This window comes from Cavia porcellus, unplaced genomic scaffold, assembly GCF_034190915.1.
Source record: "Cavia porcellus strain 051 isolate PalLab524CR breed Dunkin Hartley unplaced genomic scaffold, mCavPor4.1 scaffold_17, whole genome shotgun sequence".
NCBI lineage: Eukaryota > Metazoa > Chordata > Mammalia > Rodentia > Caviidae > Cavia > Cavia porcellus.
In genome coordinates, this window is record NW_026947500.1 from 26,970,042 (window position 1) to 26,984,311 (window position 14,270).

The 14,270-nt window shown below is 56.2% G+C and overlaps 1 protein-coding gene across 1 annotated transcript in view; it reads left to right on the forward strand.

The window, feature by feature from the left end:
- Positions 1 to 12,890, forward strand: part of Ighmbp2 (immunoglobulin mu DNA binding protein 2) — a 24,833-nt gene extending 11,943 nt beyond the window's left edge. Inside the window, exons 8-15 of the mRNA XM_003468317.4 lie at positions 3,672 to 3,846; positions 5,442 to 5,624; positions 5,816 to 5,934; positions 6,313 to 6,407; positions 7,141 to 7,264; positions 8,120 to 8,959; positions 10,955 to 11,127; positions 12,065 to 12,890. Of these exons, the coding sequence (XP_003468365.3) occupies positions 3,672 to 3,846; positions 5,442 to 5,624; positions 5,816 to 5,934; positions 6,313 to 6,407; positions 7,141 to 7,264; positions 8,120 to 8,959; positions 10,955 to 11,127; positions 12,065 to 12,262 (1,907 nt within the window). The 3' untranslated portion in view covers positions 12,263 to 12,890. The remainder of the gene's footprint in view (positions 1 to 3,671; positions 3,847 to 5,441; positions 5,625 to 5,815; positions 5,935 to 6,312; positions 6,408 to 7,140; positions 7,265 to 8,119; positions 8,960 to 10,954; positions 11,128 to 12,064) is intronic.
- Positions 12,891 to 14,270: the final 1,380 nt, after the last annotated feature.

The window sequence follows — 14,270 nt, forward strand, 5'->3', positions numbered from 1 at the left end:
CCTGCTAAATCACCCAGGCTGGTCTCAAACTTATGATCTACCTGTCTCAGCCTCCTGAGTACTGTACATCAGCGTACCCAGATTTCTTCATGCTTTTTGTGCTTGATATTTGTTGAGTTTCATGTTTTCTTTTTTTCCGTTACTTTAAAGAGTGGGTTTGTGGTGCTAAGTGCAGTCCCTGCTGCTATGTTGGCCAGTGCGCAGGATTCTGTCTCCCTGATAGCTGGCACAGTGCTGTGTACCTCAGGATGGTCTCGAGGATGCTGGCAGCCCCTGGCTCTGGGACTCATGCAGGTCCTTGGTGTCCGTGAGGCCTCTTTTGTGCAATAGCTTCACCAGCTCACATTTATTACCACCTGCTCTCTGTGAGTCGGCTGTCCAGGTGTGGCCTAGTCAGATTCTCGGCTCAGGGTGTCACCGGCTGCCACCCAGGGTCAGCTGGGGCTCTGGTCCAGTCAAAGCCTTGCCCAGGGAGAATCTGCCTCCAAGCTCATGTGGCTGTGGGCAGCACCCAATTTCTTGTGGGCTGTTGGACTGAGTTTCTTGCTGATCTTTGGCTAGAGGCCATCCTTAGCTACCTGCCACTTCACCAGGGCCAGCAAGGGACTGAGTCTCATAGAGGGACCATGATCTTGTGTAATGTTATTAAGCATGTGATATTCTATCACATTTGCCTTATTATTGCTATTCGTGGTGCTGGGGATCATACCCAGGGCTATGTGCATCCCAGACAAATGCTTTCCACTGAGCTACACCCTACTTTTGTATTATTCTATGGGCTAGAAGCCAGTCTCAGCCCACCCACACCCAACGGGGAGAATTATACAAGGTGTGAGTGTCATCAGGCCAGGACTCCAGAGCCCACTCAAGTCTCTCCACATCGTCTTGGGTGGTGGGCTACTTTAAGGAACAGAGTCTGGGCTCTGGTAGGCTTTATAATTACACCTTTATCTGGGTATCTGGTGTTTATTTATTTGTTTGTTTGAGACAGGGTTTTGCTATGTAGCCCAGGTTGGCTTTGAACTCATGGCAGTCCTCCTGCCTCAGCCTCCTGAGTGCTGGGATTATAGGCATGTGCTACCACATCTGGCTATCCAGTCTGTTTTTTTCTTTTTTTTTTTTGTACAGGGATTGAACTCATGACTTTGCGTTTTCCCAGCAGGTGCTTATGCCATTGAGCTAAATCCCCAGCATTTTGTTTTTTTCTTTTTCTTTCTTTCTTTCTTTTTTTTTGGTCTTTTTGAGACAGGGTCTTCCTATAGAATCCAAACTGGCCTTGAACTCACTATATAGCCAAGGCTGGTAATTTGACCAGTTGTCTTTAAAATTAGGAAGGAGAATACAGACATGAGCACAAACTCCCTGAATTACCTGTGCAGTTTCCTTTGTTGGCATTCTTGGTTTCTTCTGTGTGAATCTAGGTCCTTTCACTACCTGAATAGCTCTGGTTCTTGAAGGACAGGTTGGCCAGCAGGGAATTTGCTTGAGTCTTTTTTAGCTGGAGAGATCTAACTTCTCCTGTGTTTTGGAAGGACGTTTTGCCGGTTTGAGAAATCTTGGTCATCAGTCACCTTTCAGCAGTCAGGCTGTGGTGGCTGCCTGCAGCCTGTGGTTTGTTTCTTTTCCTGCTTGTGGTATTGAGGGCTGAACGCAGGACTCCACGCGTGCTCTGCTGCTGAGCTAATTCCCTAGCCCTTTCTATTCTTTTGGTTCGAGATGAGTCATGCTATGTTGCTCATGCTGGCCTCAAACTTGAGACCTCAGCCTCCCCAGAGCTGGGATTACAGGTGTGTGCCAGCATGCCCAGATAATATCTCTTGTTCTTGGCCTCACTGAAGTCTGTCCACAGCTTAGTGCCCACTTGGGATCAGAGGTTTCTGTGAAGCCCCGGAACCAGTCAGTCTGGCTCTGCAAGCAGCGGAGCGTGCACACTGGCCCGCTTTTAGCACATAGCCAGGCCGTCTATAAGTCTGGGCCTCTGCTTCCTGTTTGCACAGAACCTCAGGGTGGGCCGGTGGCGAGAGCCGAGCATCCTCTGATGTCCCGCCTGGGCTCATGCACAGCCCTGTTTGTGTGCGATGTTCCGGAGCTTCTCAGAGCCCTAGGATGCCCCATTCCCCAGCTTTCCTTTCGATTTTGGTTATCCTGGTGCTCACCCCAGCTGTTGTCCAGTGCCCCAGAGAGCCCCAATGCTGCCTCTCTTGCTGTCTGCAAATACCAGGGGGAGGAGGTTGGGTGGGCCCTGAGTCATTCGGGTCAGGCGGTCCTGCCAGCAGGGTCCACTGTGTAGAGGGTCAGTCTTTGGGAATGGGACACTTCAAGGGCACTGGCTGCTCTGGTTTCTCGGTGGCTGCCAGGCTACTGGCTTCAAATGTCGACATGGGGTGGGGTGGTGTCAGGGGGTGACAGGGTGAGTTTAAAGGCTGCAGTGCTTGCTTGGATTTGGCCTTTTTTCTTGAATAAATTCTCCTCAAAGTGTGGTGAGGACTGGTGAGTGTCCAGGGTTGCGAACAGGTTGGCTATGACTGGTCTGCTTGAGTGGAGGAGACTTTCCTAAGGTCGGCACTGCCGTTTCCACCGACATCTCTCACTTTATTTTTATTTTATTTATTTATTTTTTGGGTAATACTAGGAATTGAACCCAGGCCTGCACTGAACTACCTCCCCATCTTTTTTTTTTGGAGACAGGTTCTAAGTTGCTAAGAGATTTCTAAGTTGTTCAGTGATCCTTGAACCTGAAATCTTTCTGCCTCAGCCTCCCAGGCGCCACACCTGGCTCTTATTTCCCTTTAAGTGCAGCCCTGGCTGGCGATCAGAAGGGGACCTCTCTCCTCTGCATCCAGAGAGCCACTGGCGGTCCCTCCTCCTTGGCTGGGGAACTGGGTGATTTCTTAGAAGTGTTTGCACCAGGAGTTAGAGTGTAACTCGGTGGTAGAGTGCTGGCCTGGCATGTCAGGTGCTGGGTTTCATCCCCAGCTATGTCAAAAAACAAGACAAAACAAGAACAAACGAAGTCTGGTTTCTCTTTGTGCTATGAAGTCTCATCTATACTCAGGACCCTTTTCTATGTCCTCTGTGGCACTTTCCCTAGTCACCTCTGACAAGTCTGTCTTGGGACTTTTCTTGAGATACATACATCATCATAAACACACATGCATCTTCAGCGTAGTTCACTGGGGTGGGGGTGAAAAGGGCAGGATTTCTTTTTCTTTTTATGGTGCTCGGGCTGGGGCCCAGGCCCCTCCCAGGCCAGGCAAGCGCTGCACCCCCGACCCGCATCCCCAGCCCGCACCTGCCGTCTTGAGCCAGGCCTTTACTTCGGTGCTCATCCAGTTGCCTGTGGTTCCAGTGTGGTGCACAGGGGAGCTAGCTGCTCACCTTGCACTCTCTGCAGTTTGCCAGGGCCGCCTGGGCCCAGGCTCTCTCCCAGCTGTGCTGTCTCCGCTGCGCTGCTTCGGGTTAGCAGGGATGTCCGGTGCAGTGGTTTGTGTTGTCAGGTACCATGACCTCTTTACTGTCCTTTCCAAGTCTTCATCCCAGATGCAGATTTATGTCACAGTTATGGTGTGAGACCGGCTCCGGCAGCTGGCGTGGTGTGTGTCTCCAGGTGATTGCAGGTGCAGCTGAAGTGGATCAGCCAGTGCCTCTAGACTGAGTCCCCTGTCCCCCAGGTGCTTCTCCTGACGGCCCTCTCAAGTTGCTTCCTGAGAGCTACTTCGACGTGGTGGTCATTGATGAGTGTGGCCAGGCCCTGGAAGCCAGCTGCTGGATCCCCCTGCTGAAGGCCAGGAAGTGCATCCTGGCTGGAGACCACAAGCAGCTGCCGCCCACCACAGTCTCGCACCAGTAAGCCCCTTAGAGTCTCTCTGGCCCCTTACCCATCAGCCCCCGGGTGTCCCCATTACCTCCTGTGCCCTCCTGTGCACCTGTCCCAGGGACTGCTCCTGCCAAGTGCTGTTGTCTGCTCCTGTAAATGACCGTGTGCTACTTGAGGGTGGGGTCACGTTGCCCTCAGCCCTCACCCTGTGCCTGGTGCATCCCCTAGTGAGGCAGGCGAGCAGGCAGGCTCAGTGGGGTAGGGTTAGAGCTGCTCTGGCTGGACTCATTCCAATAAGCTCAGTTTCAGTTCCCCCATAGTCTCAGGTGGGCTCTGTGGTCCCCTAGACAGAGGACTTAGGGAGATTCAGGAGTCCCTGTGGTGCACCATGGTGTCCCCTGTGTCTTGGTGGTGACCCAATACAATCTTTCTGAGGTGACACAGCCTGTCCGAGTCGGAGGAAGTGCTGTGGCCCACAGCCTCTGTTACCACCTCATTTCCCATCCCTCCCTTCACTGGCCCGCAGTGGCCACCTCAAACTTCCAGGGCTACTGTCTCTAACCCCCAGACTGGGCAGCACCACCTTTCCTGTCTTGGTCACATTCTTCGATGCTGAGACAATACCTAACACCATAACTTTAGGCTCGAGTTTTAGTCCCTAGTGGGCTTGCTGCAAGGCAAGCCAGCTTAGCACAGGGGCATGGCAGAGAAATAACTGCCCACCTCACGGTAGAAAGGAAGCAAAGAGTCAAGGGAGGAGCTGGGTAGGGAGAGAGAACCTTCTAGATGATGCCCGCTGTGACGCGCCTGTTCCAGCCAGCCCCTACCTCCCAACTTCAATGAGATGGATGCCTCGTGGTCCAGTCAGCTCCTAGAGGGCCCGCCTGTGGTCATCTGAGGCTCTAGGGGGACATGTGGACATAAACTCTAACATGCCCTTCAGATGAGAGTCCGCCTGGCCCCAGCCTGGCTGTCTAAACAGAAGCCTTCTGTCCCTGTGTGACTCAGTTTTGTCAGTAGAAATTCCCACCTTCACCCTGTGTTTTTTCGTTTACTTACCTTCCATCCGGAGTCAGCTGCAGGAGCCCAAGGGCAGGGCTGGCACAGGGGTGATGTTTGAACACACATAGCTCCAGGTCCAGAACGGCAGCCTCAAGGAATAGGGCTCCCCTGGACTCCATGTCACGGCCCTTGCTGCCCTCGGGATGGTGACTTCCTCCTGGCTTCTCTCGGCTCTTTGACATTGTCTACTCTGTGTGTAAGCAGAAGTCAGGGTGGAACCTGGAGCTCTGGTCATTTTCTTAGGACCAGAAAGAGATGAGGAGGGTGTCCCCAAAGAAAGTAGAGTCTGTGGTTCCTCAGGTGAGGATTTGGGAGGAAATGTCTGGGGTGGGCTGGAGCAGGGAGCTGGGGAGGTTGTCTTGTTGGATTGAAGGGAAGTCACAGGTGTCTGTTCCCTTGCTTCTCCGGGGAAGTGTTCTCAAGGGCTCCTCAGAAAGGCTCATAGTCTCAGGTCCGGGAAATAGGGACATCTTGGGGACCGTGACTCAGCTGACTCAGCTCAACCCTGCTTTCACATCTGCACCTCGGCACTCAGGCCATTTCCCCTCCTCCCTTGTCGCAGGGCGGCGCAGGAGGGGCTGTCACTCAGCCTGATGGAGCGCCTTGCTGAGGAGCACGGTGACAAGGTGGTGCGGACGCTGACCGTGCAGTACCGTATGCACCAGGCCATCATGCACTGGGCCTCGGAGGCCATGTATGGCGGTCAGCTCACAGCCCATTCCTCGGTGGCGGGGCAGCTCCTGAGGTGAGTGATCTGCCCTGCCCCAGCCTCCCCTCCCATCCCAAGCGAAGTGTGTCCCATCAAGATTTTAGCACATAAGTCCCCTCAGATTGGTTTTCTGGAAGGGAGTGCAGCTGGTGTGTTGGGCGCCCCCCGGCAGGGAGACCCCTCTCCTCTCCTGATGTTGTGCAGTTTAGCTTTTTGCCTGTGTGTAGGGACCTGCCAGGTGTAACTGCTACAGAGGAGACGGGCATCCCCCTGCTGCTCGTGGACACCGCCAGCTGTGGGCTGTTCGAGCTGGAGGAAGAGGATGACCAGTCCAAGGGAAACCCGGGTGAGCCCCTCCCACGGACTTGGGTGCCCCTGTGGACCTGGCTGCTTCAGGTTACTCCACCATCAGGGTGGCACTGGGAGGAGGGAGAGGCTGAGGGCTGGCTCAGAGGTCGGGGGCCGGGCTCGGAGGGACTGTCACCCAGGTGTTGGGGGTGGCAGGGCAGTGGTTCCTGGCCATCTCACGATCGCACAGCCTCATGGCCTGGTTAGCCAGCCTCGAGTCAAGTTTTCTAGCCTTGACAGCTCTGGATGGTCATCCCCATTTTGGTGAACCCACATTCTCTGGCTCCTGTGTGCAAGGCCTGGTGCCTCTGACCCTGGCCACACAGGTCAGCACAGCCTGTCCCCGTGCTGACAGCCTGCCCTCTCTCCACCCCAGGTGAAGTCCGCCTTGTCAGTCTGCACATCCAGGCTCTGGTGGATGCTGGTGTCCAAGCAAGTGACATTGCTGTCATCACGCCCTACAATCTCCAGGTGTGAGGTACCCCCCTTTAGATCCCCTTTCGTCCTCTGTACCAGTGAGACTTGGTCAGCCCAAAGAGTTTAAAGAAAAAGGTGGGCATGGTTGCACATGCCTGTAATCCCAGCACTTGGGAGGCTGAGGCAGGAGGATCACCCTGACTTTAAAGCCAGCCTGAATAGTAGTGAGTTCAGGGCCAGTCTGAACAGTATAGTGAAACCCTGTCACAAACAAAACAACAACAAAAAGAATGTAAAACACTATTTGTTATGGTGACCAAAAACCCAAGGGTGGAGTTGACTTCATCATGGCTAGATTGATTAGCTGTCTGTGTGTCCATCTCACACTGCCCTGTCCTGATGTACAGCTGATTTCAGGCCAGGGACCCCCGGTGGCCTGGCAGCCTCAGGGTGGAATGGCCTGGGCTTTGGCTCTCACTGTGTTGGCCCAGGTCAGGTCTCTGTCGCGGCTTGGCTGGGTAGGTGCACACTGCTGGGGTGCTGTGTCCTCCAGTGTCACCTGTCCTGGCTCACGGTGTCACACACGGGTGTCTGGGAGTGGTGGCTGTCAGGAGCCAGAAGCTCACATTTGACAGCTTTGTGTTCTCTGCTGTCCCCACGTGCCTGGGAGAAGGGCAGTGACGGGGACTGAGCCTGTGGGCTCCTTTTAGGGGCTAAAGGAGGGCAGGGTCTCAGTGCCACCCTGGCTTGCGGGGCTGACGAGGCCGTGGCTGTGCTCGGGTTTCAGGTGGACCTGCTTAGACAGAGCCTCGAGCACAAGCACCCTGAGCTGGAGATTAAGTCTGTTGATGGCTTCCAGGGCCGCGAGAAGGAGGCTGTGGTGTTGTCCTTCGTCAGGTCGAACAGGAAGGGTAAGAGGCCTGCACAGAGCTCTCCGGGGCTCACAAAAGTGCTGATTCTGAAGGTGTCGAGTTCTGCTCGTCCCTGCCAGGGTGGCTCGGGGTGCAGCCTGTGTCCTCCATAAGTCACTCGCAGCAAATGACTAAGGCGACTAAGGTGACCAGGACCCCTTGGGATCAGCAGAGCCTGGGCAGGCCAGCAGTGTCCTGGGGGTGACGTCCCAGCAGCTCCGCTGAGGCCGAGCTCTCCTTGGCCCAGTGAATTGAGGAGAGGAAGGCACACGTTTCAGACAGAGGAAATAGAATCTCGAGGTTCGGTGGCACGAGTGTGCACTCAGCTGGTGGTTGGGGAGTGGGCTAGAAATGGCCAGGTCACCCCACTGAGCTTAGAGCTTGTCTTATGGCCTTAAAGCACAGCTGTGACAATAAGAAAATCATTCCCAGAGACTCAGCTTTAGCTCATGGGCTTGGGAAACGTCCTCTGGGAAAGATTGGAAACAGATAAGGAGGTGGGAAGGTCCTTTACCTTCCCCTGGGGAGCCGGCTGCTGCCTCCCCTTTCTGGATGTTCGTCTGTTGGCTCAGGCAGGTGGAGTCTGTCTGCACTTGGGCCCAGCAATAGCTTGGGAGCCTCCAGCCCGTTTCTGTGCCCACAGACACACTCAGTGGTGACTGAGTGCTGAGCAGATGCTCATCAGACATCACAGCCAGGCCACATGGGCATGCGTGTGGAGGGCACCCACAGGTGTGGGCCACAGGCTGGGGTCTCCAAGCCGTGAGGGTGCTGAGGACACCCCAGATGAGGGTGCAAGGGGCTGTTTCCTGTTTCTCCCTCTTAGATCTGCTCCCCTCTCCCCTGGCTCTTTAGGTGAGGTTGGTTTTCTGGCCGAGGACCGGCGGATCAATGTTGCTGTCACCCGAGCACGGCGCCATGTGGCACTCGTTTGTGATTCCCGCACTGTCAACAACCACCCCTTTTTGAAGACCCTGGTGGACTATGTCACCCAGCATGGGGAAGTGCGCACAGCCTTTGAGTATCTTGATGATATTGTCCCTGTAAACTATGCTCATGAGGGCCCACAGGGCCACAGCCAGGCTGCTGCAAAGCCTCGAGGCCCCACTTCCTCGGCCAGGAAGCTGCCCAGAAGTGGACGGCCAGAGGGTGGCCAGGAGGCTGGAGCAGCTGCCAGGCAGCACCAGAAGAAGCCAGGCACGAAGCCTTTGGCCTCTGAAGTCCCTTCCCAACCCCGATTCAATGGGGACAGCCAGGAGGGCCCGAGAGTTGCAGATGGCACAGAGCGCTTCAGGGCCATGATCGAGGAGTTTGTGGCCAGTGAGGAGATGCAGTTGCGGTTTCCTGCGTCCTTGAATTCTCACGACAGGCTTCGGGTCCACCAGATAGCCGAGGAGTACGGGCTGCGGCATGACAGTGCTGGGGAGGGCAAGGCGAGGTGCATTACTGTGAGCAAGAGGGGCCACGGGGTCAGCAGCAGAGCTCCCCTCCCCGCTGTGGCCTCCAGCCCTGGGCAGCCAGAGCGGCCCCCTGAGGAGCAGTGCACCCAGGCTGGGGTGGACCTGAAGGTACTGCACCTAGAGAGGCTGCAGAGGGTGCAGGGCACCCAGGAACAGCCAGCCAAGAAGGAGCAGCCAGTCCTGGGCTCAGGGCTGCAGAAGTTTCCAGAAAAGAAAAAGAAAAAAGAAGCCAAGGGTAAGTTGTATTAACTGTGGGAGCACAAGTGTCGGGTGCCTTACCTGAAACCTGCCACCCTCAAAAAGAATTATGGATTTTGGTGGGTGGCACTGCCACTGGTCATGTTGCACTGTATTTTTAATCATGTCACTTGCTCCTGGCTCTGTCTGGTCTCCCCTGGATCCCCTGAGTGACAGCTCCCTCCTGGCCCCAGAGCCTTGGCTAGGGCCTGGCAGGTGGGACGGCTCCCACCGCAGGAGTCCTGCTCAGCCTGGCACGGTGCTCTGTTGAGCTTGTTGTACACCGTCATGCTGGACCAAATGCTTCTCCCCGGGATCTGGTGTGTGCGCACTGATGCGGAGTGTGCCCCCATGGGCCACAGCCTGGACTTGCTGGACACTTGTGGAGGTCCCTGTTAGAACCCCATCCCTGTCTCCAAGATCACAGGAGGTCAGCTCGCTCTCTTTCATCAGCTCCTGGAAAGCAGAGCAGTGCAGGCCTCCAGCCCAGCCCTGTGGGCATGAGATTCCAGCAGAGGAAAGCGACCTTCTCAGTTTTTAAGCTGAGAGTGGGGATACGATTCCCGCCCCAAAGAGGAAGGTTCCAAGCCCGTGTGCCGCTGGGGTGGGACCCACTCCTCCTTGTACCCATCTCCTCCTCTTCCCATGAGGTGCAGTAGGTGCTCACCTGTGCTTTGGTGTCGGAGGACTGGGCATCCTGGAGATCCCTGCCCCACTCAGGGAAGCTGGCACCATCCCCTGTGAAAGTGCTCCTTTGGCAGCCACCTTCTGGGTGCCTTTTGCCACTCCCGCTTCGGATGTGGCCTGTCTGCAGGGCATCAGGCTCTGTGCTGGTGTCCTAGGGAGTGGCTGAGATGTGGATCCCTTTGTAACAAAGGCTGCCCAAGCAGCTTTCTGTCCTAGCCCTTCCTTTGGGGGTTGGGGTGGCCCTGCCATCCCACGGCAGCACAGCTGGGTCACATGAGCTTCCCAGGTCAGGTGGTGAGTGATGGAGGCTGGTCTTGTGTTTGCCAGATTTCCCAGTGTGCTCTGCCTGCTTGCCCCCCGCCGCCTGAGCATGCCGTGCCTGGGCCCTGGGTCCCCGTTTCCTGAGGATGCTTGCTGTCCTGTGCTGCGGTGGCGCCTCCCCCAGGCCTCCAGGCCACCTGGTTCCACCCTGGGTCGGGGGAAGGTTAGCCTCTTCCTTTCCTCCTCTCTGTCGAAAGTGCCTGCTTAGGTTTGAAGCAGCCACCGCAGACCAGGGCCTTTGAGGGTGTTCTGGGGCACACGGGAGGGAGCCCCTGGGCTGTGTCACAGGCTTCCTTGTGACCACACATGTGAGGCTTCCTGTTCTGACGCATGTGGCCAGTTCCCATGCACGCGCCTGCACCTAGGAACAGGCTAGTCCTGCCTGAGTGCATCCTGGGGCTCACCTGTGTCACCACTTGGGGCTCCCCACCCACCTGTGTCCTGCGTGTCTGCACTTGTGTGTGGATGGGCATTTGTGGTCCACCTGCGTTTTACTGTATGGAACCTTGCAGCTCTTCCCACCTGAGCCTTTCTTATACCTTAAAATATTTTCTTGCTTCTGTTGGGGAGCCAGAGGTCCCCCAGAGGGAGCCATTTCCCAAAACTGGGCTCCTTTGTTGGTCTGGGGTTTTGTTTTTGCAGCTGATGCCATGTGCACATCCCATGTGTAAATGTGTTCTGGATATGGGGGGCACCTGCATGCTGCCAGTCCTGTTCCGGAGGTCTTGCCATCCGCCTCCCAGGGAGCAGAGCTACCCTGGCTTTAGTGAGGAATTGGGGGTCAGTGGCCTAGTGAAGATGAGGGTGAGTTGGCGGTGATGGAGCCCAGACAGACAGTGAGTCCCTCTGAGTGTCCCTTCTGGGGCCCAGAAGCAGGAACTGGAAGGGATGCTTTGGGGCCGTGGCCCGGCTGCAGCTTGCTGTGACGCCAGGGGGAACCCGGTCTCCGTGTTCCCCTCTTACCCGAATGGCGCTTTCTCCCCAGGCCGCCCCGCCAGGGATCAACCTACTGAGGAGGACTTCGATGCCTTAGTGTCAGCTGCCGTGAAGGCCGACAACACCTGCAGCTTTGCCAAATGTTCAGCCAGTGTCGTGACTTTGGGACAGTTCTGCCAGTTCTGTGGCCACCGCTACTGCCTCAGCCACCACCTCCCCGAGGTACTTGGGCCCCGCCCTGGCTGGATGTTAGGGCCGTACATGCCGGAAGCCCTGCCCCATCAGCAGGCGCCCTGCTGTCCTAAGGGGTGTGCTCTCTAAAGACAAAAGAGGTGGGGGCTGGGGATTTAGCTCAGCGGCATAAGCGCCTGCCTTGCAAGCAGGCAGTCATGAGTTCAATCCCCAGGACTGATAAAAAGGAAAAAGACTGAAAAAAAAAAAAAAAAAGAAGAGACACTGACTTGGGGTTTGTCCCAAATCCTGGGCTGTGGGGAAGTAAGATGCCATCTCAGCTGAGTCCGAGCCACGTTGGGAGTGTGGGCATTGAGACTGTCCCAGTGTCCCGGGCTCGGTCAGTGGGTGATCTGGCCTAGTGCAGGGCCATGGAATCTATGGATCCAGGTGGCAGCAGCCTGATGGTCTTTTCATTCACCCCTTGACTGAGCATGTGCCAGTGAGACCTGTGGGCTGGAGCAGGCCCTGCCTCTGCATAGGACATCCGGGCCTGGTGGGATCAGGGTCGGAGACCAGCTTAGGGTACTGGTCTGGTGCAGTGGGCACCCCAAGGAAGGAACCCAGGAGCCAGGGCAGCATCAAGAGACCTGTCCACCCAGGGTGGGCTGACACCTGAGGGGTGGGAGGTGGGGAGCCATGGGGAGATAGGCTGAGGCAGGAAGGCAGCCCCTCCAGCCTGCGGAAGCCATGGGTGTAGTGTAGTGGGTGGAGCAGAGTGGATGCAGAGACAGTAGAGGCTGGGTAGGGCGTAGCTGCATCAGGCTTGAGGTGGGGGTGGCGCTGAGGTGTCACCAGGGCCATGATGTCACCATACCAGCTGCAGCATGGGGGAGCTTGAGCCTGGGGTGTAGTGGGAGTGTGGTCCATTGGTGTGTGTCCTCCACCCCACCCCGTGCAGCCCACCTGACTGTCCTGTCCTCCCCAGGTCCACGGCTGCGGTGAGAAGGCTCGAGTCCATGCCCGGCAGAGAATCAGCCGGGAGGGGGTCCTCTATGCTGGCAGCGGGACCAAGGACAGGTCTCTGGACCCTGCCAAGAGGGCCCAGCTCCAGAGGAGGCTGGACAAGAAGCTGGGGGAGCTCAGCAGCCAGAGGGCGAGCAAGAGGAAGGAGAAGGGGACATGATGGTGGTTGCCCAGAGTGGGAGACTGCAGCTGCTGCCAAGCCCGGGGCACAGGGGCACACGGGCATCCTCAGGGATGACCTGTTCCCTGCTGCCTCCATCACTCCTAGCGAGACCGGAAATCTCACATGTGGGCCTCAGGGAAGATCCTGTTTCCCTGGAGATGTGCCTGGCATCGGCCTCTGTCACGGCAGCTGCCTGGGTGAGGCACCAGGAAGAACCAAGAGGCCCGGAAGCCCTGAACGCCCCAGAAAGCGGGTCCCGAAAGGGGCTTTCTGCCCGTGTGTGCCGTCTCGCCAGCTGCGGCCGCCTTCCTGTGTTCCCAGTGCCTGCTCCGGCTCTTGCCCTGGGGGCCATGGATGCAGCCTGACCTCTGCTTAGGGAAGCTTCTGGTGGGTGCTGGTCCTCCCTCTGTAACGGGTTGGACGACAGCTGAAGTGGCCGTTCTGTAGTGGCCCTCCTGGGAGAGAGCCGTCCCGGAGCGTCCGTGTTGCTGACGCTTATGGTTCCAAGACTCCCTAAGCACTCTGCCAAATATTTATAAGAACCTCACAGAGGTATTTTAGTCTGAGGCTCTTATTTCAAAAGGACATAAATTATTTTAAAGTGCAATAAAAGACATGCATACAATCCATAGTCTTTTTACGGTGACTCAGGTGACCTTCTTGCCCTTTCTTCCTCCAGTGACCCTTTCCTGGAGTGGGCGCTGGACACAGAATGAGCTCGAGTTTGCTGTCAACCTTCAGGGCATCTGAGAGCATAGTATAGGTGGCAAGCAGGTGTGGGTGTGTAGGGCTACTGCTGGGGACATCTGTCCTGCCAGCCATGATGAGGGGAAGCGGAAGATAACTTTCACTTGATTTTTTTACAATTTTTTTTGCAGCTAGGGTGCTGCTATGTAGTTCAGGCTGGCCTTGAACTCAAGGCAATCCTGCCTCCGCCTCCCAAGTGCTGGGATTGCAGGCCTGTGCCACCACTCTCAGCCTTGCTTGGCTTTTCTATCCATGAGAAAGGGGTTTTTAATTGGAATGTTTAGCGCTGTGAAATTGGCAGGGCAGAAAGAGGGAGAGGCTGTTTTGTGGGGATGGGACTGGCTGAATGGGACATGCTTTTCTCGGTCCCCACCATGGGTTCCCATTAATGAGAAGGAAGAGGCCTCCCTGCGCTCCCTCTGTGTCCTCCCAACTGCAGGGCCCCAGGCAGACCCCACTCTTCTCCCTGCTGCCCCCTCTGACCCAGGCCCTGGCCCACTGTCCTGCATCTCTGTGTCAGTTATGTCTACCATAGCCCCAGAGTGCGGCCTAACCTCTCTGACCTGTGTCCAGATGCCCCTGCCTCTGGCCTCAGCCTCCTCTGGAGCGTTTGCTCTGTGACCACAACCGTGTCCCCCAGGTGCCTTTTCCGCAGCACCTCTTGGAACGTGTCCTCTGCCAGGTTGCACATGTTGGTCATTGCTTTTGCCAGGCCAGGCCTCTCCCTCTGGATGTCTTGCTTGCTTGCTCCTGTAAGTGGCTTTGTTTATTCGTGGTCCTGGGAATTGAACCCAAGGCCTCATGCATACTAGACAAGCTCTCTGCTACTGTTATACTCCAGCCCTTTTATTTTGAGATAGTCTTGGCTAAATTGCCCAGGCTGGCATTGAATTTGTGACCCTCCTGATTCAACTTCACAAGCAGTTGGGATTATAGACATGTGCCACTGCACCCAGCCCGAGCGTGGCTTTGAAATGAACTAGTAGGAAAGGGAAGGGGACAGGATCTTGCATTTTGTACCTGAGTGCCATGCAGAGCTCATTCAAACATTAACAGCCAGTGAGTGCTGGCAGGGGCAGAGCCGTGGTGGCTGTGCTCCTGGGTCCCTGAGACGCAGCAGGAGCTGCAAGAAATGGATGCTTTAGAGGGAGCATGGTTCGCTGTTGGTGGGGAGTGGGGGAAAGTGGCGCTTTGACTGTTGCGGACCCATGCTTTGTCTTCCTGACTTGCTTCTCAGCCTGGCCCCCTGGGTCAAGCA